Source organism: Mytilus trossulus, chromosome 3 (genome assembly GCF_036588685.1).
Source record: "Mytilus trossulus isolate FHL-02 chromosome 3, PNRI_Mtr1.1.1.hap1, whole genome shotgun sequence".
NCBI lineage: Eukaryota > Metazoa > Mollusca > Bivalvia > Mytilida > Mytilidae > Mytilus > Mytilus trossulus.
In genome coordinates, this window is record NC_086375.1 from 26,020,563 (window position 1) to 26,044,367 (window position 23,805).

Genomic DNA, 23,805 nt, shown 5'->3' on the forward strand with positions numbered 1-23,805 from the left:
ATGTTCATGACATGTCTTCTAGTAGGGTTGAATGATGATATCACTGTTTATCCTGAACCAAAAGGGTATTAAGGTTGGAGATTCTAACGCAATTTTCGTACATGCATCTATGTGAAGTTTGAAGAAAGTTCTAGATCCTGGTCCTAAATGAAGTTTTGTTCAGTGTAAATTAATCTTGAATTAATTGTAAATGATCATGCAGATTGTCAAACGTAAAGCTGGAACAGAAACTATATCTACATGTATCTAAAGTTGTGGGAAAAACTGTTATAAATATCACTTTTTATGCATTAGAGAATGGAAAGGATTTTTGTACATGTGCACAGGGATGACTAAGATGTATTAAGTTTTGACCATGACTTTTATTGTACTGTTTCTTTCTTCTAGTAGTGGTGACTTACTAATAAAAGTGTTATAATGCAACAACTATCCGCCTGAGACCAAGTGAAGTACATTTATGCAACTAATGGTCACCATAGAGCAGTTAGCTCCCATAAGGTGATAACTCTAGATCTCTACTGTAAAATCAGCAGGTGAATAATAAAATACATATTTCAATTATGGATCATCTTTATAAAAAAAAGAATTATCAAGGACTTTTAACCAAAATCAAAATTCCATTTCTTTTCATGACTTATTAACTATTGTGAAATTACATTCTAAAAACTTGAAACCAATACAATTTTTTTTATTTTCGTGTTTAACTCTGAATTCACATTGTCACTGAAACCAAAAAATTGAAAATGATTTCATTTTTTGTTATCTGCAAATCAGCAGTACAAGTTCATTAGAAAGAAAGACTGGTTCCCTATTGCAATATTGAGTATATAACACATATACCAATATAACTTTGTGACAGCGTATGAATATCAGCTAATACATGGAACGTAGTACCGGGAACTAGGATCATTCTAAATCTACCGAGGAAAACATTCCTCTTAATGAAATGGTAGCTGTTATTACATGTGTAATAAAAAAAAACAATACTTTTATGCTTTATTTTCCCGATTAAACATTGTAGCATATATATTTTATCTGAATATTCTCACACAATATTGAAAATGCTTATATAACAAGCCAAGACTAGACATATTCAACAAGAGGCTCACAGCCTATCTCATCAGTTATTAATACATGTATGTTCATTTTAATGTTTATACTGTAAACCAACTTATTTTCCAAGATATTTTTTTGTTTCTATAATTTAATTATAGCTGCTGGACTTTTCCTAGATTTATTTTAATGTGTTTTAAAATTGTTGATGAATTCAAAACAGAAATAGACATATTTGATATGGACATGTTCAAAAACTAATTGTATTTTTTTTTTCTCTAAATTTTCTACATCTGAATGTCAAAATGTTAATGATGAAAGTAAGTTTTTTACAATATATACCACTGAGAACTAATGTAGATCCCTTTATTTGTTGGTGGAAAAATTGCATTTTTGTAGATATTTGATTCAGTGGTGTGACACAAGTGAGCATTCAAACCTGTATAATATTTAAAACAATTTTGTTGAACATTTAAATTGATAGTTTCCCTTTACCCACAAAATCAATGAATACAAAGCTGTATTTCATAAATGCACAAATAGTCAAAATTTATCTTTACATCAAATATAAAAAATAAATGCCCCCTTTTCTTTATACCATATATGTACATGTACAAACCTCAGTTGAAATTGATCTTTAAATCTAAAATCAAGTTAATTTTGTTCAAAAATATCAGAAATAAATGTTTCTAGATTACCACAATTGATTTATTACAGCTTGCTATGTATGCACAATAAACCAAAAAAATACTGTCATGATTTTTTAAAAAGTACCATTGAGAATTATGTTTGGTAACCGATCATCATATATAACTGGTTACAGTTTCTATCACTTTATCCAATGGTAAGAATAGATTAGTTTATGTAGTCCATAAACATGATAGATACTCACATGACTCAAATGCACATCTGTCAAATGTTTTGGCAATTTTTTCATTTTAAATGTGAACATTTAATTTGTCTTGCAAAAAAAATTATGGACAAAGATAATTTTTCCTCACAACAAGATGAATTGTCTTTAATTTTCATTCAGTCTAGTTCAAGTACAGTTAACTCTCGTTGTCTCGAACTCGGTTGACTCGAAATTTCGGATGAGTCGAAGTTTTCACGTGGTCCCAAACTTTGTTCCATATAAATGTATGTTATTCGACTCCAGATGAGTCGAAATTGGATGTGTCGAAATTTCGGTTGAGTAGAACTAAATTTACGATCCCAAGGTTAACAAAAGCATTCAAAATTCATTATTTATCTTGAACTAATACACATATGTCAAAACATGACCTCCGGCATTTAAACGGATTGAAGAGTTAATCTGACAATACACGTGTAATTAAATTTCCAGTCACTGACCACTGTATTGATTTATGACATGCTATTTCCACGAGTGTTTACCTAAGATTATCTTTAATAGAATTTTTATAAATAATTAGTGATACATTGTTAATGTTCATGAAAAAGTATTTAAAATGTTTACAAAACAATTAATTGTGAGCTTGGGTGTGTATAGGGTAAGGATTATGACTTCGGTTGATGATCACCTAAAAACTACTCAATCGGCGTCTTTAATCTTGTTGTATTTTCTTTTTTTAAAAGAAAAAGTGAGATAAAACAAAATGAAGAGGAATCTAAATTTTCTAAAGTCTTTTGTATCCAAGAATAAACAGTTTTGTCAACTTTAAACGACCTGAATAACGAAACTATCGATTAGAAATTACTCTCTTGGATTAAAGCCATAGGAAACAATTGTAACTGAAACAATTAAATAAATAAACAATTGTTATTATAATAACGAAAGACCATGACATACAAATACATCGATCTGATACCAGAATATCGATCCCCTTCCCATATTCACCCGGATTTATTTTAGCCTTATCATGCTAAGCAAGAGTTGTGTCCCTTGTTCAGTCAAACTTCCGGTTTTCGTTTGAGTCGAACTATGTGTATCTCGAAATATTTCTCCGGTCCGGCTGACTTCGAGATAACGAGAGTCGACTGTATACTACATTATCTGATTTTATAAATGGTATTTTAAAATTTCTTATACATTGTAATTTGTCAATGAATCTAGAATAAGTTGATAATAGTTTGAACACCTTATATTTATATATGAGGATATTCTCATCAAAACATAATTATGGTTTAAGCTCACATTAGACTCAGATGGGAAATGGAACCGGTCAACCCAATAATTTGGGCAAATATGCAAAATATAAGGGTTTTTTTGTTTGTTCAGCGCTACCTTACCATGAAAGGTAACTTAAAAGGTATTTACAGCTAATTTCCTAATGCGTGTAAAGCAATTCTTTGGTTAGATTGCTTTCTTTGTTTGTATATTGTAATTGTATTAAAGTTTATACAAACAGAGCAAGCAAGCCTACCAAAGTTTAACTCTACAAGCATTTAGAAATTAGCTGTAAAACTTATGATAAATCTAAGCAACAAGATCAATGACAGGTACATCGTCTGGTTCTATGTCAATAAAACAACAACTTTCATCTCCCATCCAAACAACATCATCATCAACTTCTTGTAGTATTATAACATCATCATCAATTTCAATGTAACGGAACCGTTTCTCTTCATCATCGATCATTTCCTTTTTGATTTGATGGGACTCAAGTATCTGCATCCTGTCCGACTCTGAATGGCATTCCAGTTTGGTTTGGAAAAGGTCTCTTCCAAGATCTGATTGTGAATGGCGACCGAGTTTACCATTGAAAAGATTTTTCCCAATATCTGAAGGAGTGTGACAGCCTAATTTTCCGGTCTCCTCTATCATTTCCCTTTTCACTGAAACCAAAGAAGGTGAGAAACAGTATAGTTTCCTTGGATTGGCTGTTTCAGCACAATCCAAATCTTGCAATTTTGAGATGACGTTTTCAACTCTTTCGTTGTACTTTTCTTGTGCACTTATAGCCTCCTGCTTAATTGTTTTACTTTTTTCAGTGCACTCATCTTCAGCAGTGTTAGAAACACTTTTCTTAGACCTGAGTACTTTTTTAATGTTGTCAATTTCCATTTGGTGATTGTTCTCTTCAACAGCACTAATTGCTTCCTGTTTAATTGTTTTGTTAGTAATATTGTTTTTCTTCAATGCCTTGGCATCATCTTCTCCAGTCGTCTTGGTTACCTTATTCCTAGACCTGAGTCTGCTTTTAATGTTGTCAATTTCCATTTCCCAATTGTTCTCTTCAATACTTTTGGGCTTCTGAGCCATGTTAGATTCCAATGCAGGTTTCAAAACATTACATGTATCTGATACTGGCCTATTCAATTTGTCTGTTAAAGCGATCAAGTGTTTAGAGGGCTGTGCATTTGCCTTCTGAGATACTGGCGAATTCATGTGAACATCGTCAGGTTCACTAGCAGATATGTCTTTGGAAGACCTGACATTTTCTTTCTCTAAGGTTAGTGAAATTCCCTCCTGTTTAATAATACTTGGAACTTTTCCTTTTTCTGATGGTGACATTTCAACAATATGTTTGTCTGATACCCATGCTTTGTCAATTATTCCCAAATCCTCTAGAACATGTCTTGTTCTGTACTTGAGTGTTATTTTTCCAAAATTTCTTTGACCCAATTTATATCTTATCATGGTAATCATTCTATCTGTATTCTCAAAAGTACAAATTCCTCTTCCTTCTCTAGTTGATACTCCAATGCCACCTAACAACAAATAATTGTACATATTTAAAAGATGGGACTCAATAAACAATACGAAAAAAATCCCTGAAATTTTAAAACAAAGCACACTAACAATTAAAATCGTTTGGTCTTAAATATTAACTTTATATATTATGTTAGACCTTCAAAATGTAACAGTGTTACATAACTTGTGTCATCTCTGCCATTTTCAGAAGGCACAATGCCCAACTCTTTAGCATGTGCCCTTTTCCATGTATCTTGTTGTTTTGTCCTTTAAATGATCCACTCTTTTCTTTTAACAGCAACAAAATTTAAGGTAAATGACTGAGGATTTTAATACTTTCATACAGGTTAGCCTTTGAATAAACATGTTAAAGTTGGTTAAAACTATTTTTACAATCAAATGGATTTTGACATACTGTGGATTCAATACATTTTCATGGGTACCTATTTTGTGCATTGCGGTATCCTTGCATATTTTTGGATAGGATTGATGGTTCTGCCAAAGTCTGGATACAACTTTATAGAAATTTGTATTTCAACGAATGTTTAAATTCATGGTCCACCTGTACCTTAGAAGAATTGGTATTTTAATTACTCATGCGGAAGGTGAACAACAACATTGTTATGTCTTATAAATTAAAATTTGTATGAGTTTATTTTCAAAATGTACACTGTCAACTGATTATGTTCAAATGACCTACAAAATGTACAATGTATAAATGTATTAAACTTGGATGGAGAGTTATCTAATTGACATTCATATCACATCTTCTTATATCTATATACTGTAATAGCCGAATTTTAAGTGGAGGATTTAATTTCATTCATTTCTTGGAGAGAAGATGTCCACGAAATTAAAACCACATCAAAGATATAACCTGCATATATTATAATATCTATTTATTTGAAACCATGTAATTAAATCCCTATGAAATCTTATGCAGAGACTCCAAAATTTTGACCCAACAAAAATTAATGTTTCTACAATACAATTTCTACAATTCTACATATGTATGGCAAGAACTCATGTTGACAAAAGTATGTTGAAATCTCCTGTAGTAAATTTGTATTGCTTTGTTTCATTTGTCATGTACTTACATTTTCATTAAAAAAAAATTGTGATGTGTTGTTGTTTTAAATTCTTTGATTAAAATTTGTACCCCTGTGATGCATTGCAGTTTGAAATTCTTGATGGGTGTTTTGATCTATCTCATCTTGCATGTATTTAGGTATATTATGATGCATTGTACATTGCATAAATATTTTCCGCTTTTGCCTTAAATCTTCATTTCAACAGGTGTTTTCTTTCCACCTCTTTTTGAATTACACAGCAAAAGGAAGATAGAGTTACTTAGATTTTGATGTTTTAATGCCATTTTGAAGCACCGCATTTAGACTATTTCGAGGCGGAGGTCATTTTTTTTTGGTGGAGGAAGCCAGAGTGCCCAGAGAAAAACACCGACCTGTGATGGGAAAACTAACAAATCCTAGTCAATTAAGATTGGAGTCGAGTGCACCTGCTCGAGCAGGGTTCAAACTCAACCTCAGTGTTGACTGGCTAGTGATTACAGTAGTAACTACATGTACTTAGACCACTCAGCCACCAAGGCCCCCAACTCTATTGGGAAAACAAAAAAAATCATACCTCTCTTTGAACAATCTTGCTTGGTTGCTTGCTGGTGTACAGCTCTATCAGAAAGATTTCTTGGTGCTGTTTGGATGAACTGTCTCTGATAAGTCTGGAAGTACCCATCTTCAATGGCTTCTAAACATTCAAGGGTTATTGTACCAAGATCTGATTTCCAGTTTTTAGAACCTCTGTCCTGTTAAAGAAAAAAACTTTAATACCAGAGTCAATATTATTTTATAAACCTTCTGAATCTTGTATGTGTTAAAAATCGGAATAAGTAATACAAATGTAGCAAATTACTAATAGAAGTTGGTAGATATACTAGAACACCTTTAGAACAGAGGATGGAATTGAAGATGAATCCATTTCCTCATTAAATGTAAAGCGTTAGAATTTTATAGAAATGTACTTTTATGTAGTTTAAGTGATATAGTTACATCTTTTGTTAATATGTCTGAACAAGATAATTTAAGTTTCATTTTGAAAATTAATGATACAGACATTAGTACTGATGAACTGTGTAGCTGGAATAAGCAACAGTGTTGGACACAGTCGGTCGCCTGGTCGCCAAATGCGAACAAAACCTTGGTTGGGCGATTAGAAACTGTAAAAAGATAGATAGTTACTGACCCAAAAATAAATCATTGGACGAGTGCATTATTATTCTCAAAATCATAATTACTCCTATAAATAACACACCCCAACTTCGGAACACTCATTTTCGGAAATCCTTTGGTCACATCGTTAAAACGTAGAAGTTGAGGATGTGTTCCATAATTGGAAAGATATACATATACAAGAAGAATAAGTGCAACAGAATAATAAAATGGTGAATGACAAACACATTGTGCGTGATATCGCTTGTTTAGTGGGTCAAATAAGGTTTTACTGGCAATGGTGGTCGCTAAACAAATTATTATGTTTTATAAAAGATAACGACAGTCATTGACAGTGAAATCTAGTCTGAACCACTAAACCAAAAAAGGACAAGGGAATTCTGAAAGAACTCCAAACACAGATACAACATGAGAAGCTGTCAAAATATTTTTCATACGATTGTGGATAGTAAACCCACAAGGACTGAAACAAGTGATAAGAAAATGTATGTTAAAAAAACTTTATGAAATGTCTTTTGATTTTGCACTGACATTTTGTACTGAAATACAAACTTTTGAAATGACTGGCTGGATAGAATATCGCGGAAATTCCTAGGACTAATTTTAATAGATCAATTCGCAGAAAACTGTTTAATTTTAAACGCAACAGCAAAATCTTCAGTGATGGGCAAGAAATCACTATGCAACCGGAACGGTAATGGAACTTCACTTCTCGCTCCTCTCATGGAATGAGAGCTAGGTCGCCTTTTCCTCTTCAAAAACCCTATTTTGATCGATATTAGGCACTGGACAGTGAGGTTTCATTAATTCAGTGACAATGAAGACTGGGAATGTGTTTATTAGGGTTATGTGTCGGCAAGGTTTGATTAAAGAATTAAGAACATCAATTTATATTTTTTCCCCCCCCATTTTTTATGGCTCAACACGGAAAAAAAATTGAGTACAATAATTGGGCTACCAATTTGCATTTTGGGCCTGTGAAGCATTTTTTTTACTGGCCCAAAAAAAAAAAGACTGTGCTACACTGAGCAATATATATATATGTATGATTCGAACATTCATTTAAAGCAAACATAATATTGTTAAGAACTGTTATAGCTTATTATAAAAGCTGGAATTAATAATATAGTGTGAATAACACCTCCACACAATGTAGATACATGTATAAAATATGTGTCTCTGTATATTTGTTTTTTTTTGTATTTGTCTTTTGTAAATGTCAGCTGGTATCATTCCTGTATTGGAATTTACTCCAATAAAATTATTTGATTTGTATGTTTCAATGTTGACAATGGTAAAGAAGATAACTTTTTTTTAACATTTTTTACATATTATTCAATACTAGTATATGAACTATACCATGTATACCAACAATCGCAACTTCTGTGGATTCATTTTTTGATGTGGGAAGTAATTTTTGTGGATTGAGAACTTTTTTTTTTTTTTTGGTGGATATTGGTTTTTTCAAAGTCTGATTGAAATATTTTACTTCATGGTTCACCTCTACCCACGAAATTGATGAACATTTGGTATCCCATGAATGATAATGAATCCACAGTAATAGCACTTTACTGGATTTCATTCAATGAGGCCAAATAAAATATATATATATATATATGTTTCTTAATTCCCTGTTAAAGTCAAAATGTCCCTCTCATAGACTCAATGTAATAAAAAAAATGTAAAATGAGAAAAAAAACCTACCTACCAATAATATTTTTTTTAAAAATGTAATAGGAAAACACATATCATTTTTATTTTTGCCTATCATTATACTTTTTAAAATTACCAAAATATTATTGGACGGAAGAATGCAGCCTCAGACTGTTGATGGGTATAAATCATTTATTTTCTATAGACTAATTACTGTAAATTCAGACATTATTGCGTGCACTTATTATTGCGAATTTGTCATTTTACACTTGAATGCGATTTTAATTTTTACGATTTTGAGAAAAGTCATGCTTAATTCAGTTAAAATATTACAAAATGCGAGTTTTAATTATTGCGTTTAGGCCACACCAATTTAATTTCTTGTTCTACGGATTTTTGGACTCCAAAAATTGGGGCGAGCGAGCGATTTGAAAATTTTAATTAAAAAATATTTAATTTGCAAATTTTTGAGTCGAAGCTTAAAAAGTAAAGGCGAGCGATTATAATTTTTTTTTGTAAACATAAAATAGTAGGTTTTGACTATATTAAAACTTGATTTATCACTTGTACCTTGACATTTCTTTAATTTATGAAGTATTTTTTCCCTGTTCAACAAGAAATAATTGAAGAATTAAATCTAGTCTATGTATGTGTGACTGACAATGAGACAATTCTCCATCCAAGTCATAATCAGGTTCAGAACAACCCCTTAATGTTATGAATATCCCTTTTATGAGGGGTCAAAATATTAAAGTTATAATATTTTTTTTGTGTAAAAAACACTGTAAGTACAAAAGGGCTTATATTTTCCCAAAGAACTATAATATTTGGTATTAAATGGTCAAAACATGTCCAAGAATTTTGTAATATTCCTGGACTTTAACCATGTTAACACATTTACTTTAACAGTTTAATATTATTCAAAATAAGTTGACCCATCCCTCTTTTAGTTGTTTAAAATATAATGTATTTCTCCTCTTTTTGAGTAAAAAATTCTAAGTTATCAAAGGTTTTGTATAGTAGCACTGTACAAATCCTTGGTATTTCTATTTTCTTTTCTATAACAGACTGAACAGTAAACATGGTTAAATGACCCCTTCAAGGCCCTTGTCTGAGGGAGGGTTGGTCCCAACCTGATAATAACAAACATAGGTCAAAGTACAGCCTTTTACACAGTGCTTTGATCAAGACCAACCAGCAAGCTATAAGGCACCACAACTTAGTATTGTACACAATTCGAACAGGAAAATCAACAATCTAAATTATATTTCCAAACGGGAAAATACCAATGAACCACATCAACAAACGATAACTGCTGAACGACAGGTCTCTAAATCAACCAGGACAGGTGCACAAACCTGCAGCGGGTATGACCGTCACCATACATTATAATTGCAGTTGAAGGCAAATCCTTCAGAAGTTCTTTGTACTTTATTTTAACAACGAACATTTCTTTTATAGGGAATATAAGTTAGAGGGAAAGAAACCAACGTTTTGTACTGTACTGGTATTTCTATTTATATCGGAGCACTCCCGCTTGGAATAAATTGGTTTCATGCTGAAACAAATATTCTCGCAGATATTTAGTGTTGTGGGGTGCTGATAGGTTTAAAATCGTTATATAAAGGCTAGACTGTGATTTTAAAAAACAAATGTTGAGATCTTTATATAATATTTAGAAAAAAACGGTGCGGGAAATGGACATGATTTGATTTACGGATGCGGGAAGCGGGAATATAATAAAAATAAAAAAAATCTGTTTTGAAAAAAATAGGTGCGGGCGGGTCCGTCGAACAAGGAATCAAATTGGTGTGGCCTTACAACTCAGTCGCATTATTCGCAATAATAAGAACCTCGCAATATTTTCTGAATTTACAGTACTCACTAATTAATCAAACATTAACAGTGGGATCAATAAATAGTACAAAGTCATGCAGAATGATTTCTTTGAAGTGCTTTATTTGTTTTTACATGTATGTAAAATATACAACATTCTTCTTTTAAGAATCTTCATCAACTTATTTTATAATAAATGCAGCTAACATATTAAAATATTGACACACCTTTACAAGTACATTTTGTATTAAATTGGAGAATAACATACCTTTTGTGAAGTGATCTTTGGCAATGAGAACAGTAGCTCTTTCACGGTTCCTTTTCTATTGTCTTTAATACCAGTGACCTTGCTGCAAAATAAAAGTACATGCTCTTTACTGATGAATAAATCAAATGGTACAATCAAGACTTGAAATTTATTTATGAATGAAAATGAAGTTTATTGTTTATGTTTTGAAGATCTGCTAATTGTTCTGCACAACACTATAATCTAATTAAAAAAAATACAATCAGAGACACCAAGATTTTTTTTACAGGCACATTCAATAAAGATGAAAAAAATAGAGAATGGGTTGAAAAAATATACAGAATAGAAAAAACAAGTGAAACTGCGAGCTACTGCTCACTGATGATACCCCCGCCGCAAGTGGATAATATAAAGTGTCAAAATATGCAAGAAGTGTTCGGTAAACAGGAAGTTGTCGAGTGATGAATCTGAAATGCATCACACGGTATAGCTGACTTAGATAAACCCTGAAACCAAATTTCAGAAATCCTTGTATCGTAGTTCCTGAGAAAAATGCGACGAAAAAATAAATAGTGTAAAAATATGCAAGTGTTCGGTAAACAGGAAGTTGTCGAGTGATGAATCTGAAAACGCATCACACGGTATAGCTGACTTATATAAATCCTGAAACCAAATTTCAGAAATCCTTGTATTGTTGTTCCTGAGAAAAGTGTGACAAAAATTTTCAACTTGGCTATCATGTGTAAAATCATATAAGTGTTCGGTAAACAGGAAGTTGTCGAGTGATGAATCTGAAAACGCATCACACGGTATAGCTGACTTATATAAATCCTGAAACCAAATTTCAGAAATCCTTGTATTGTAGTTCCTGAGAAAAATGCGACGAAAAATATTCATGGGACGGACTGACTGACGGACGGACAGACAGAGGTAAAACAGTGTACCCCCCCTTTTTTAAAGCGGGGGTATAATTATCCCAAATATTTAGAATGAAAAAATAAGGACCCCCCATAAAGACCTTCTCTCTGATCAACTGATTTTTCCTTAGGTTCGATACAATTTGCTTAAATTTTAGCAATGTTTAGTTTTCCATGTTTTTTGGCCTTTTGATTATCCTCTTTTTTATGGTCTTTAGTCATTTCCTTTGATTGGGCCCTGTAATACTGTTTTTAGGTATAGAGTTTGGTAAAAAAAAAATAAGAAGGAAGAACACAGACAAGAAAAGTGGTTAAAACAACATATCAGATACTTTCTTATGTAATTATCATTGATAAAAGTATCAAAGTTGAAATTATCTATAAAAAGAATCATGTCTTTTCCTCTTTTGGTCTATTTATAAATTAATCAATAATCCCAGTTATTTTACTTCCCTGTGGAAATTTCTCTTCTGGGATTTCCTGAGAATCATCAATCAGTTTCCCAACAATTACACTAATGGTAAGATTTTTTTTGGAGATCAGGGGTATACATTTATCATTAATGAAACAGGAATGATTGCAAAAGAAAGGGATTTACAGGTAAACTTGTCATAATCAAATGCCATAATAGATGAATCAGGGTCCTTCATTAATGTCTTCTTTCATTCTAAAATTGCTCATTATTCTTTATCTTTAAAAATAATGGCTTTTATGTATGTAATTACTGTATGCTCAACTTTTTTTTTTTTTTGTAAACAGTATATTTAACCAATTGTTTAACGACCCCTCTTTTATAACTGTTTATATTTAAACAACCCATTATTCTTTATTCTTTCTTTCTTTTTTTTTTGTCATTTTTACTCTTTTTATTTTTATTTTTTCGCCTATTACAATGTATTCTGTAGATCTATTATTTCATTGTATTGCATTCACAGCCATGGCTCACACCAAACTATAATAAAGTGCCCCGAAAATGAGCTAGTGTTAAATGTTTTTATTTTTAATTCTCAATGAGATTTTCTCATCCAATATTTTCAACGGTTTCAACTTTTTAAAAACTTATCTGTACATGCCATGCAAATCTAAAAATATCCATAAAAGTTAAATATTATGAAAGTTAGGCTACACGTATGTTTCCTTGCTACATCTTGTGTTACCAGATGTAAGTGTGTTTTCTTTGGCCAAGTGATTTTTGGTTATAGTGTTGTTTCAATTGATATTAAAAAAAAATCTAAAAATCTTTCTCTACTCTTATTTTCAGAATAAAGATCTAGAGAATATGGCTTCATCAGATATGAAAATTTGCAGCCTCTGTTATGAGGATGATGAAGACGGATCATTTACAGATGCAGTAGAATGGTGCATAGAATTTGAGGTGTTCCTTTGTATGGATTGTGAAAAACATCACAAGAAGTCCAGAACATCTAAAGACCATAAAACCATGTCTACTGAAGACTACCATGAATTACCGAAATTCATGCAAGAAATAAGTAACCAGTGCAGAGATCACAAGAAGAAGTTTGACCTTTACTGTTCCTTCCATGCCTGTCCCTGCTGTGTCACATGCATTACTGATAAACACCAGCAATGTCAAGAAATGAAATCTCTGTCAGATGTTCTAGAGCAAGTTAAATCATCAGCCTCTGTTCAACTTCTCGAAACAGATTTGAAGGAAGTGAAGGAAAGCTTTGAAGAGATTAAAAAATATTTGAACTCTAGGTTGGAAACCAGCGATAGTCAGAAACAGAAAGCTGTTGAAAACATTAAATCTATGAGGAAGTCTTTAAATGATTATTTAGACAAAATAGAAAAAGAAATACTTGATGACCTTGAATCTCAACAATCAAAGCTGCAATCAAAGTTGAACTCTCTTCTACAACAACTGACTCAACGAGGCCATGAGATTATTCAATTGCAGAGCGAGTTTTCTAAAATGACACAATATGCAACTGACTTACAAACGTATGTTGGTCTGGGAGAAATTGAGAAAACAACATCACAAGCAGCAGAATACATAGAAGATTTGAAAAGTGGAGGTCAATTTGATGAAATTAACCTAGATGTGACCATCTCATCTGAAATTCAATCTATCATAAAAGATGTCCAATCCTTTGGAGATATTAATGTCAATACCAGTCCATGCCCTCTTCAAGTTAAGACAGGAAGGAAAAATCAAGCACAGTATTTAGCTCCACTGGGTTTCCATAATTGAAAAAATCAAGCCATTCATGTTAAAACAACTGACACTGCCAGAAAAAATAAATAATTTGAGGGTGAGGTATCTTGATATAGTTGCCTGTAGAATATTACCCGATGGTAGATATTTAATTCTTGATAGCAATACGCTAGGTAGCCGTCTGCTGTTATTTAGTAATGATGGCATGTTTTTGAGAGACATAAAGCCAATAAAGACACTGACTGGATATTCCTCAGATTTTTGCTATGTAAAATCTAATACAGTGGCTGTTACATTGGGAGATTTAAAGAAAATGAAGATGATAGCATTGGTGGATATAGAACTAGAAAAAATTATCAAACAAATTCAACTTTCTCATTTCTGTTATGGATTAGCGAGTGATGGTCAAATACTGGTCGTGGGCGGAAATGAAGACAGTACTATAGTTAATCTGAATGACAACTCGCAAACAATCTTAGAAGGAGTTAGGGCATATTGTGTTGCATTATTTAAAGGAAACATCTACGGTACCACAATAGAAGAGGTTTTTTGCATTGATACTTCTGGTACACCTGTCTGGACATTTAAGCATGAGGATATTGGCATTCCAGGAAAACTGACATTAGACAAGAATGGCTGTGTTTATATAGCTTGTAAGAATAAAGACAGAATTGTGGTTGTGTCACCAGATGGACAAAATTGTAAGACAATATTATCAGAGGCTAATGGAATTAAATCTCCTAAAGGAATAGATATCGACATAGAAACAGGAACTATGATTGTATCAAATCAATCAACTAGCATTGATCATGATCATGTTAATAGTGATTGTAAATATAATCAAAAAGCTTTTGTTTATAAATTGTGAAATGTAAAATATTTCATTTTGGAATTAAATTCTATAGTAACTCCTTCATGTTAACTGAACTCCTTCAGTGTAAGAATAACAACACAATTGTGTTAGTGTCACTAGATGGTAAAAACTGTAAGACAATATTATCAGAGGCTAATGGAATTAAATCTCCTAGGCTAAAGGAATAGATATCAACATAGAAACAGGAACTATGATTGTATCAAATCAATCAACTAGCATTGATCATGATCATGTTAATAGTGATCGTAAATATAATCAAAAAGCTTTTATTTACAAATTGTGAAATAATTCATTTTGGAATTAAATTCTCTTGAAGACAAAATACTGTAACACTAAAGGTTAAGAGTTTAAATCCCACATGTGGCAGGTATAAATCTGAATTAACTGAGATTGTCAGGTTTCATACCCAAGGTCAATGGTACTTCTCTGGGCACTTAGACTTCCTCAACCAATAAAAACTGACTACCATGAAAAAGCATAAAAGTGCTGAAAGTGACATTAGACACCAATCTATCAATATATCCTACATTGACAGCCTTCACTTTGAGTGGCAGGCCAGGATGGTAAAATTGCTCTTGGGTCTGTAAAAATCATATCTACAGGCCAACAGAATCCAACTAAAAATTTTCTAAAATTGAGCTCCGGGCCTGTAGATTCAAGAGTTTATCGTGAAGACTGCATTGATATGTCTCAGATCCCACTCTTAGAAATTGTGAAGCCTTCTACAGTGAGTCGACAAATGATCATTTTAACTATTAGTGTCAAATTGATTGATTCACTTTTGGTTCATATATATAGGAGGTTGTAAATTATAACCATTAAATCTAATTCAGACACAAAAATTGAATAGATAAAACAAGTTGATGCTTTATCATCTATATAAAAAGGTAGAGGTGTTATGGTTGCCAATGAGATAACATTTCACAAGAGACCAAACAATACAGAAATTATAGTCTCTTTGACAATTCCCTTATTGATCCTATATTTAGGGATTTTTTTTAATTTGAGTTGTGTCTCAGCATATGATTATAAGATTTTTTTATTGGCAACTAGGAGCTACTTGAAATGTAGTGGAAATACCAAATTTATCTGTGGTAATAAGTGTGTGTTATATTTAAATTTTACTAAACTCTTCATTCAACATAATCTATTTTCAAGCTAAACAACTAATTACTTTGATATCATTTTTAATTCTTTTTTTAGGAAATTAGATAAAACTGCTACATTTGTACATGTACATACATGTAGTACATATACAACACTTCTCATGCACTGCATGGACAGAAGCCCATAATGTCTAATAAGAAACAAGTCTACAATTGGCAAAGGGACACAACTCTTGTTAAAAAAGTTATAACAACACTTTATTTTATTTGTTCAGAAGTGTTTTCAGGATTTACATGAAAATGTGATATATAACAGAATCCCCTCAGTTCTTGTCAATTTGATTATTGAAGACATTAACCCAAAAAATGGGTATCAACTCAATACCCTGATTTTCGTTAAAAAGGACAAGACATTCTTATATTTCAAAGAGATGAAAAGGCTATGTCATTTATATGACCTTTTATTAAAAATCATATATTAGAATGTAATGGAAATAAATATAGTTATAAAATACATGTAGAATCTATGGTGACCATCATATAAAAACATGGAAAGGAGAAGGGCAATAAGGCCCTTGTTTGGCCAAAAAATTACTGTAAATTTAAAAGTTATCATACGTATTCTTAGATTACTGAAAACTTGTCTAAGGTATAAGGTTCTAATTATAAGGAAAACAAAACAAATTTGACATCAAACAAGATACCATGGCAACAAGTCATATCCTAATTTGCATATTTTGTTAAATTTCGTGATTATCCTTGTTTTTTCATCAAATTTTAAGTATATATATTTTTAGACTGAAATAGTACATGTATGTGCACACCCAAGAAACAACTTTATATTTGGTGTGATTATGCCAATAGTTATAATTGAGCTTTTGTTAAATTATTTTGTTGTTTCTCGGCTGCGCAGGATGTTTACACAACAGAATAAAAGTCTGAAAACTGCATAAATTATGTATTTTTTATAATTTCTGTGAAAACAGTACATATCATGGCGTAATTGTGACATCATAAGATTAAAATTTTTATGTTTTTCATTAATATTTCTTGACCCTATGCATTTCTAAACATTATGTGCCAATTTGAAAAAGTTGTCAAACATTTCATTTTCTTGGGTCAAAACTAGGCCTTAACGCCCTGCCCCTACTCCTTTATAATCTATGAACATCCTAAAATTTATTCTTGCTTTGCCTGGTCACTAAAATACATATGAAAGTTGCTTGCTTTATTATTATGTTTAATGTCCAGTGACAAATAGTTCATGCATATTCAGGATGTGAATAAATCATCAACTACATGTAATTCCAAAACAATTGATATGTTTTGCTACATGTCAGTTGATCCAATGTATTGTATACATGTACAGCAAAATAAAAAAAAAAGCAAATATAACTTAGTAAATATATGCATTATAGGGACAGAAGAATTCGATCTACATGTACATTGTAGTTAAAAATCTGCTGTGTTTTGGCATAAGAAAAAAACAATTATTAATCCTGATATAAACATGATAAAAAAAATTGGTAAAATATACATTTACATGTAAAATAAACAGAGATACATGTATTTTTTATTAGATGAATCACCAATATTCATAATGAAATATTACCAGCAAGAGCCATTTTCAACTAAATCAATCTGTTTGTATGTGTGCTATACTTATATATGTTATTTGTTCTTACAAAGACTGCTCTCTATAACTTGGAGGAAATGGCTTCATCCATATTTGTTGACCATCCACACATAACCTTAGGTAGCAAGGCAGGGTCAATCTATTCTTAAAATTTCCAATAACTTCAAATGGAGTGACTGGATAATGCTGCAATAAACAAAACATGATATTAATTTGAAAATGGAAATTTGATGGTACACAGTCCTTGAAATTAGCACAGGACTAAGTCACTTACAGGACATGTTCTGTAAAATATATTCAGTCCAGTCAAAATTTGTCAATTACAAATACAAACCTAAGAAAACATTTTGAATGTGAATCTCCTATTTTGACTGGAAACTCCTTTCCAGGGTTGGCAAAGTATTACCCGCCCGGGAATTCCCGGGTTTTCCCGGACTGGACAATACTCCCAGAAATTGGTATTAGTGGGCAATACGATTTTCTATGCTTATTTTAACACTAAATAGTATAGACTTGCTACAGTTTCATAGTATAACAGCTAAATATATATTTTTTATACAGATAACCATTGACAGTCATTTGAAAAAGATTGAAATATTAATTTCATTCTCTTCTCTATTAATTCTATGTATGTAGACAGAACAGAAGATTTGTACATTTAAAGATACCTTTTTTAATTACCAAGCATTGTTTTAATAATCCAAACCTTGAAACATGCATTTTATTGCAGTGTTTAAGTGACTTGTTAATTTTATTTGTTATACATTCATATTGCTAAATAAACACCCTAAAGGGTCATGCCAATAACACTTATAGAATTACAAAAATGTATAAGGGCTGATTATTTTTACATAAACAAATCTGTGTTCTATTGTAAATAATAACTAATTAATTAGTGACATTGTTTAAATGTAATTTTTCTTACAAGTAATTGTTAATTCTTGATAGGAGTTATATTTATTTGTAAAACAATTTTTTTTGCTTTATATTTACAGTTTGCCAATCTAGACAAATGCTAAACAAACAAAATAGGGTATAAATATCTTATTAAATGTATTACATTTATGTTTATCACTGAATCCTCTTTAAAATTCAGACAAGTATTTTATATTACCCAGTATTGACCAGGATTACCCACTAAAACCCGGGTTTTCCCAGTATTTCCCACTGGGCTGGGCAATACTCATAAAACCCGGGTTTTTGCCAACCCTGCTCCTTTCTGAATTCTGTCTGTATATGGCAAAATTTTTTTTTTGCAAAACTGGTCCGAGACCACCATTGTCGTCCCTTGATTTTCGTTGTTCACAAATATAGTCCCTAGTGTTGACAGTGGGTTACTTGCCATTAATTTTTATACCCCTTCCAAATTTATTTCTCCATGTTCAATGCCTCAAATTGCAAGTAGGGGGATGAAATTACACTGTACAAAAATTTGGGTCCAGAATTTTAAAGGAAAGTAGTGATTTGGTCCAGCTGAAAAAGGTTGAAAATGAGCAGTTCGGAAGCTGTCAAAAGATTTCAAGACGCCCTAAACATAAAATTGTCCATATTTTCAGTTAGAGGCGATGAAGTTTTCTATAAATTTGATATAATTTGTCCCAAAAGTAGTACAACACACTGTAAAAGTTTCTTTGAGAAAGCGCAGGTGGGATTTTTTTAATTTTTATTTATGTTCTAAAAGAAATGCACTACGAATTAATTGTGTTCTCGGACCTAAGAGGTGCCAACTTAACTTAATGTCCATAATATACATCCCATTGTCATGAAACTTTGTAAGCAGTGTTATAATACATTAAGCTTTGTTCATACCAAGTTTTTTTAAGATTTGTCAACTCTTTCTACCCTAAGAGGTGAAATCTGTAAATATAGAATTTGTACTCTGGCAACTTCCCTAAATGATTTAATGGTGTCAACTTGTCATATAGAATGAAACTAAAGGATTTAAACTTTTATTTTATAGAATTTCTGCAAAAACGACCATTTTTTGGCATTTTATGGTCAAAATAGGCATTTTTTTACTTTTTCAATATTGTTGCATAAATGGCATCCTGACTTTCTATCTGACAGGTTTTTATGTGTCAATACTTGTGTTTCTATGCCTTTATCTGCTTCTTTTACTAATTTATAAACTCTGAATCTACAGAAAAGAAGTTTATCTCAGATAAAATGTGCAAAATGTGTTGTATAAATGACCCTTGTCTAACGCCTTGTTTGGATGAAGTCAATAGTGGGGAGCTTGGTATATAAAATTTGATGTCCATATTAGAGACCTCACTAAATTTGTATCAAATGCACTTTACAATGTCTATTGTACCTGTTCCATTTCACATAATATATTTCTTTTCTTCTGTAGGATAGAAAGTGGTTTAAATATAAGCCTGTTGAGAATAAATTGCATGCAAGTTTTTCCCTAAAAAAGCAAAAATCTTTGTTTCAGCCCATACTGCTTGTAAGAAAAGTTAATTGCAAGAGTTTTGTTGTGCTCAGATTTGTTGTATTATGTCACATGAGTATAGAAATGATAAAAAAGACACAAATTTTTATTTTTTATAACCTCAATATGCATTTTTTAATGTAAATATGTGGCACGGCCTAAATTGACCCTAAATTTTTTCCAGTCTTACTTGGCCTAAGACCCTTTTAAACTAATATCATATGTTATTTGTAACTTTTCTTTCCATTTAAAGTACTTTAAATACATATGTAAGGATTATTTATAACCAAAAAGCTTCACAAATTTAAAATTGCTGGAAAATATTACATCTTCATGTAAGGCCCCCTTTCATTGAAAAACCAAAATTTTTAGGCGCAGGCTCATATAAATTTGACTTTTGAGTAATTATGTCTAGTCTGATAAATCAAATGAGTACTCTATTGCTTTAAGTACATGATAAGTTATATATTAAGGCATTTAAAAAGTATTTTTTTGCAATATTTTAATTTTTAAAGCCCCAAATGTTGATAGTTGAAATTTTTCAATTTTAACGTCAAAATTTTACACGCAAAGGAGAGTATAGAACTTAACTTAATGTCCATAATATACATCCCATTGTCATGAAACTTTGTAAGCAGTGTTATAATACATTAAGCTTTGTTCATACCAAGTTTTTTTAAGATTTGTCAACTCTTTCTACCCTAAGAGGTGAAATCTGTAAATATAGAATTTGTACTCTGGCAACTTCCCTAAATGATTTAATGGTGTCAACTTGTCAAATAGAATGAAACTAAAGGATTTAAACTTTTATTTTATAGAATTTCTGCAAAAACGACCATTTTTTGGCATTTTATGGTCAAAATAGGCATTTTTTTACTTTTTCAATATTGTTGCATAAATGGCATCCTGACTTTCTATCTGACAGGTTTTTATGTGTCAATATTTGTGTTTCTATGCCTTTATCTGCTTCTTTTACTAATTTATAAACTCTGAATCTACAGAAAAGAAGTTTATCTCAGATAAAATGTGCAAAATGTGTTGTATAAATGACCCTTGTCTAACGCCTTGTTTGGATGAAGTCAATAGTGGGGAGCTTGGTATATAAAATTTGATGTCCATATTAGAGACCTCACTAAATTTGTATCAAATGCACTTTACAATGTCTATTGTACCTGTTCCATTTCACATAATATATTTCTTTTCTTCTGTAGGATAGAAAGTGGTTTAAATATAAGCCTGTTGAGAATAAATTGCATGCAAGTTTTTCCCTAAAAAAGCAAAAATCTTTGTTTCAGCCCATACTGCTTGTAAGAAAAGTTAATTGCAAGAGTTTTGTTGTGCTCAGATTTGTTGTATTATGTCACATGAGTATAGAAATGATAAAAAAGACACAAATTTTTATTTTTTATAACCTCAATATGCATTTTTTAATGTAAATATGTGGCACGGCCTAAATTGACCCTAAATTTTTTCCAGTCTTACTTGGCCTAAGACCCTTTTAAACTAATATCATATGTTATTTGTAACTTTTCTTTCCATTTAAAGTACTTTAAATACATATGTAAGGATTATTTATAACCAAAAAGCTTCACAAATTTAAAATTGCTGGAAAATATTACATCTTCATGTAAGGCCCCCTTTCATTGAAAAACCAAAATTTTTAGGCGCAGGCTCATATAAATTTGACTTTTGAGTAATTATGTCTAGTCTGATAAATCAAATGAGTACTCTATTGCTTTAAGTACATGATAAGTTATATATTAAGGCATTTAAAAAGTATATTTTTGCAATATCTTCATTTTTAAAGCCCCAAATGTTGATAGTTGAAATTTTTCAATTTTAACGTCAAAATTTTACACGCAAAGGTGAGTATAGAACTTAACTTAATGTCCATAATATACATCCCATTGTCATGAAACTTTGTAAGCAGTGTTATAATACATTAAGCTTTGTTCATACCAAGTTTTTTTAAGATTTGTCAACTCTTTCTACCCTATTAGGTCCGAGACCACCATTGTCGTCCCTTGATTTTCGTTGTTCACAAATATAGTCCATAGTGTTGACAGTGGGTTACTTGCCATTAATTTTTATACCCCTTCCAAATTTATTTCTCCATGTTCAATGCCTCAAATTGCAAGTAGGGGGATGAAATTACACTGTACAAAAATTTGGGTCCAGAATTTTAAAGGAAAGTAGTGATTTGGTCCAGCTGAAAAAGGTTGAAAATGAGCAGTTCGGAAGCTGTCAAAAGATTTCAAGACGCCCTAAACATAAAATTGTCCATATTTTCAGTTAGAGGCGATGAAGTTTTCTATAAATTTGATATAATTTGCCCCAAAAGTAGTACAACACACTGTAAAGGTTTCTTTGAGAAAGCGCAGGTGGGATTTTTTTTATTTTTATTTATGTTCTAAAAGAAATGCACTACGAATTAATTGTGTTCTCGGACCAACTGCAGCGACTAAACTTGGGAATTTCAAGCTAGGAGCCCAGACCAGATATTTCATAATTAATTTCTATATGTTCAACTGAAATTTAACTGAAAGTTTAGGCCCAGCTCAAAATCTAGAATGACATCTTGAAAGGCTATGATATTTTTTTTACTTTGACGCCCTACACCGATGCAAGGAAAAGTAAAAAAAATATAATAGCCTCCTGAGACGTCATAAATATTTGGACTAACGATAGTAAACCTGGCAATTGTAACAAACCTGTGGTCCATTGCCTGTTTTACCAGACAAGCTGGGCCGTAGGACGTAATATGGGGACGAAGTCCCCAATAACAGTAGAAAATACAATAAAAAAAAAAATCGGGGAAAAATTCCTGAATTTTTCATTGTACTAATGAACTCAAAATCATTCAATTTTTTTATGTCATGTTTTGAAATCCCGGACCTGCGCAGAAATCTACAATGTACTTCCCTTTTCCGGTTTTGTTTGTATGAATCTTTCAGTAAAATATATATTTACCAGTCTATTATAAATAGGAAGAAACGCAATAACAATTTCATTTTTTATATGAAAAAACGTTACCTAATGAAAGCGTTTCTTTGTTTACATTTCATATGACGTCATAACTCACGCACAACTAAACTCTCTAACAACAGAACCAAAATCGGAAAAGTTAAGGTATATTTCCGTTTCTTTTTTTAACAAATGTTTAAGTTACAGAAAAATAATTCATACAGACTTCGTCCCCATTTACAGGTAATGCCTGCCTCATATTAGCTCATCCCATATTATCAAGATAGAAACAAGTGCCTGTGCCTCTGCAAGCTCGTTGGGTTGTTTTATTGTCAGTTGATAAAATAAAGTAGATGGGAACCTTACACCATTTGAGATTATTTGTGCTGAGTGATTTTTTGCTTTAGTTCCTCAACTTTGTTGATTGTATCCAAAAGGGATTATGCTTGAAACAAAATTTGATGTTTATAAAAAATGAACCTGTTGATAGCCTTCATCATCCGTATCCTGTATTATGTACGACGATTGAGAGTGTAAGTTTGCTTCAATGTATGTATCCCCGTCTGCCTTGTATTCAGGTAAAAGCTTGCCACCAACCAGTACTGAAAATGAAAATGTTGTTTCCATGCTGTCAAATTATCAAGCGGGAAAAATTTAAATAATCAACATAGAGTAACTTCCCTTGGGACCAAAAAAATATAAAAGATGGAGTACTGATCCCGCGCGTATACCCGATTCACTGCGTTTTACATCTTAACTTCTATATTTTGAATATAAAATTGATATATTGAATGCCGAATTTAAAGTTTTGCTTAAGTTGATACCCTGATAATTTTCACAGATTTGAATCATGCTGATAATTGTATCTTTGTCATATTACCCATTTACATTAGTCATTTGAAATCAGAGAAAAAAAATTCTAACTTCAGTATATTTTCTTTTTTTCTTTTTTTTTTATCAAGTTGAGCCTATTAGTACTGTGTCTAAAAGATAGTGAAGTTTTGCATCAAA

General features: G+C 31.6%; 2 protein-coding genes across 3 annotated transcripts; one reads left to right on the forward strand and one right to left on the reverse strand.

Annotated features, from left to right (window-relative positions):
* Positions 1-1,556: 1,556 nt before the first annotated feature.
* Positions 1,557-23,471, reverse strand: LOC134711012 (uncharacterized). The gene is made up of 5 exons (XM_063571438.1): positions 23,275-23,471; positions 17,446-17,582; positions 10,709-10,790; positions 6,350-6,527; positions 1,557-4,722 (listed from the first exon to the last, which is right to left on the reverse strand). Exons 1-5 carry the CDS (start codon positions 23,419-23,421, stop codon positions 3,488-3,490), a joined length of 1,779 nt encoding a protein of 592 aa, XP_063427508.1. The 5' UTR covers positions 23,422-23,471; the 3' UTR covers positions 1,557-3,487.
* On the forward strand, positions 11,853-14,645 carry LOC134711013 (E3 ubiquitin-protein ligase TRIM33-like). 2 transcript variants are annotated; one of them, XM_063571441.1, is made up of 2 exons: positions 11,853-11,944; positions 12,866-14,645. In XM_063571441.1, exon 2 carries the CDS (start codon positions 12,884-12,886, stop codon positions 13,814-13,816), a length of 933 nt encoding a protein of 310 aa, XP_063427511.1. In that variant the 5' UTR covers positions 11,853-11,944; positions 12,866-12,883; the 3' UTR covers positions 13,817-14,645. The 2 variants fall into 2 exon arrangements, with proteins under 2 accessions (XP_063427511.1, XP_063427510.1); XM_063571440.1 differs by lacking the exon at positions 11,853-11,944 and adding an exon at positions 12,033-12,124.
* Positions 23,472-23,805: the final 334 nt, after the last annotated feature.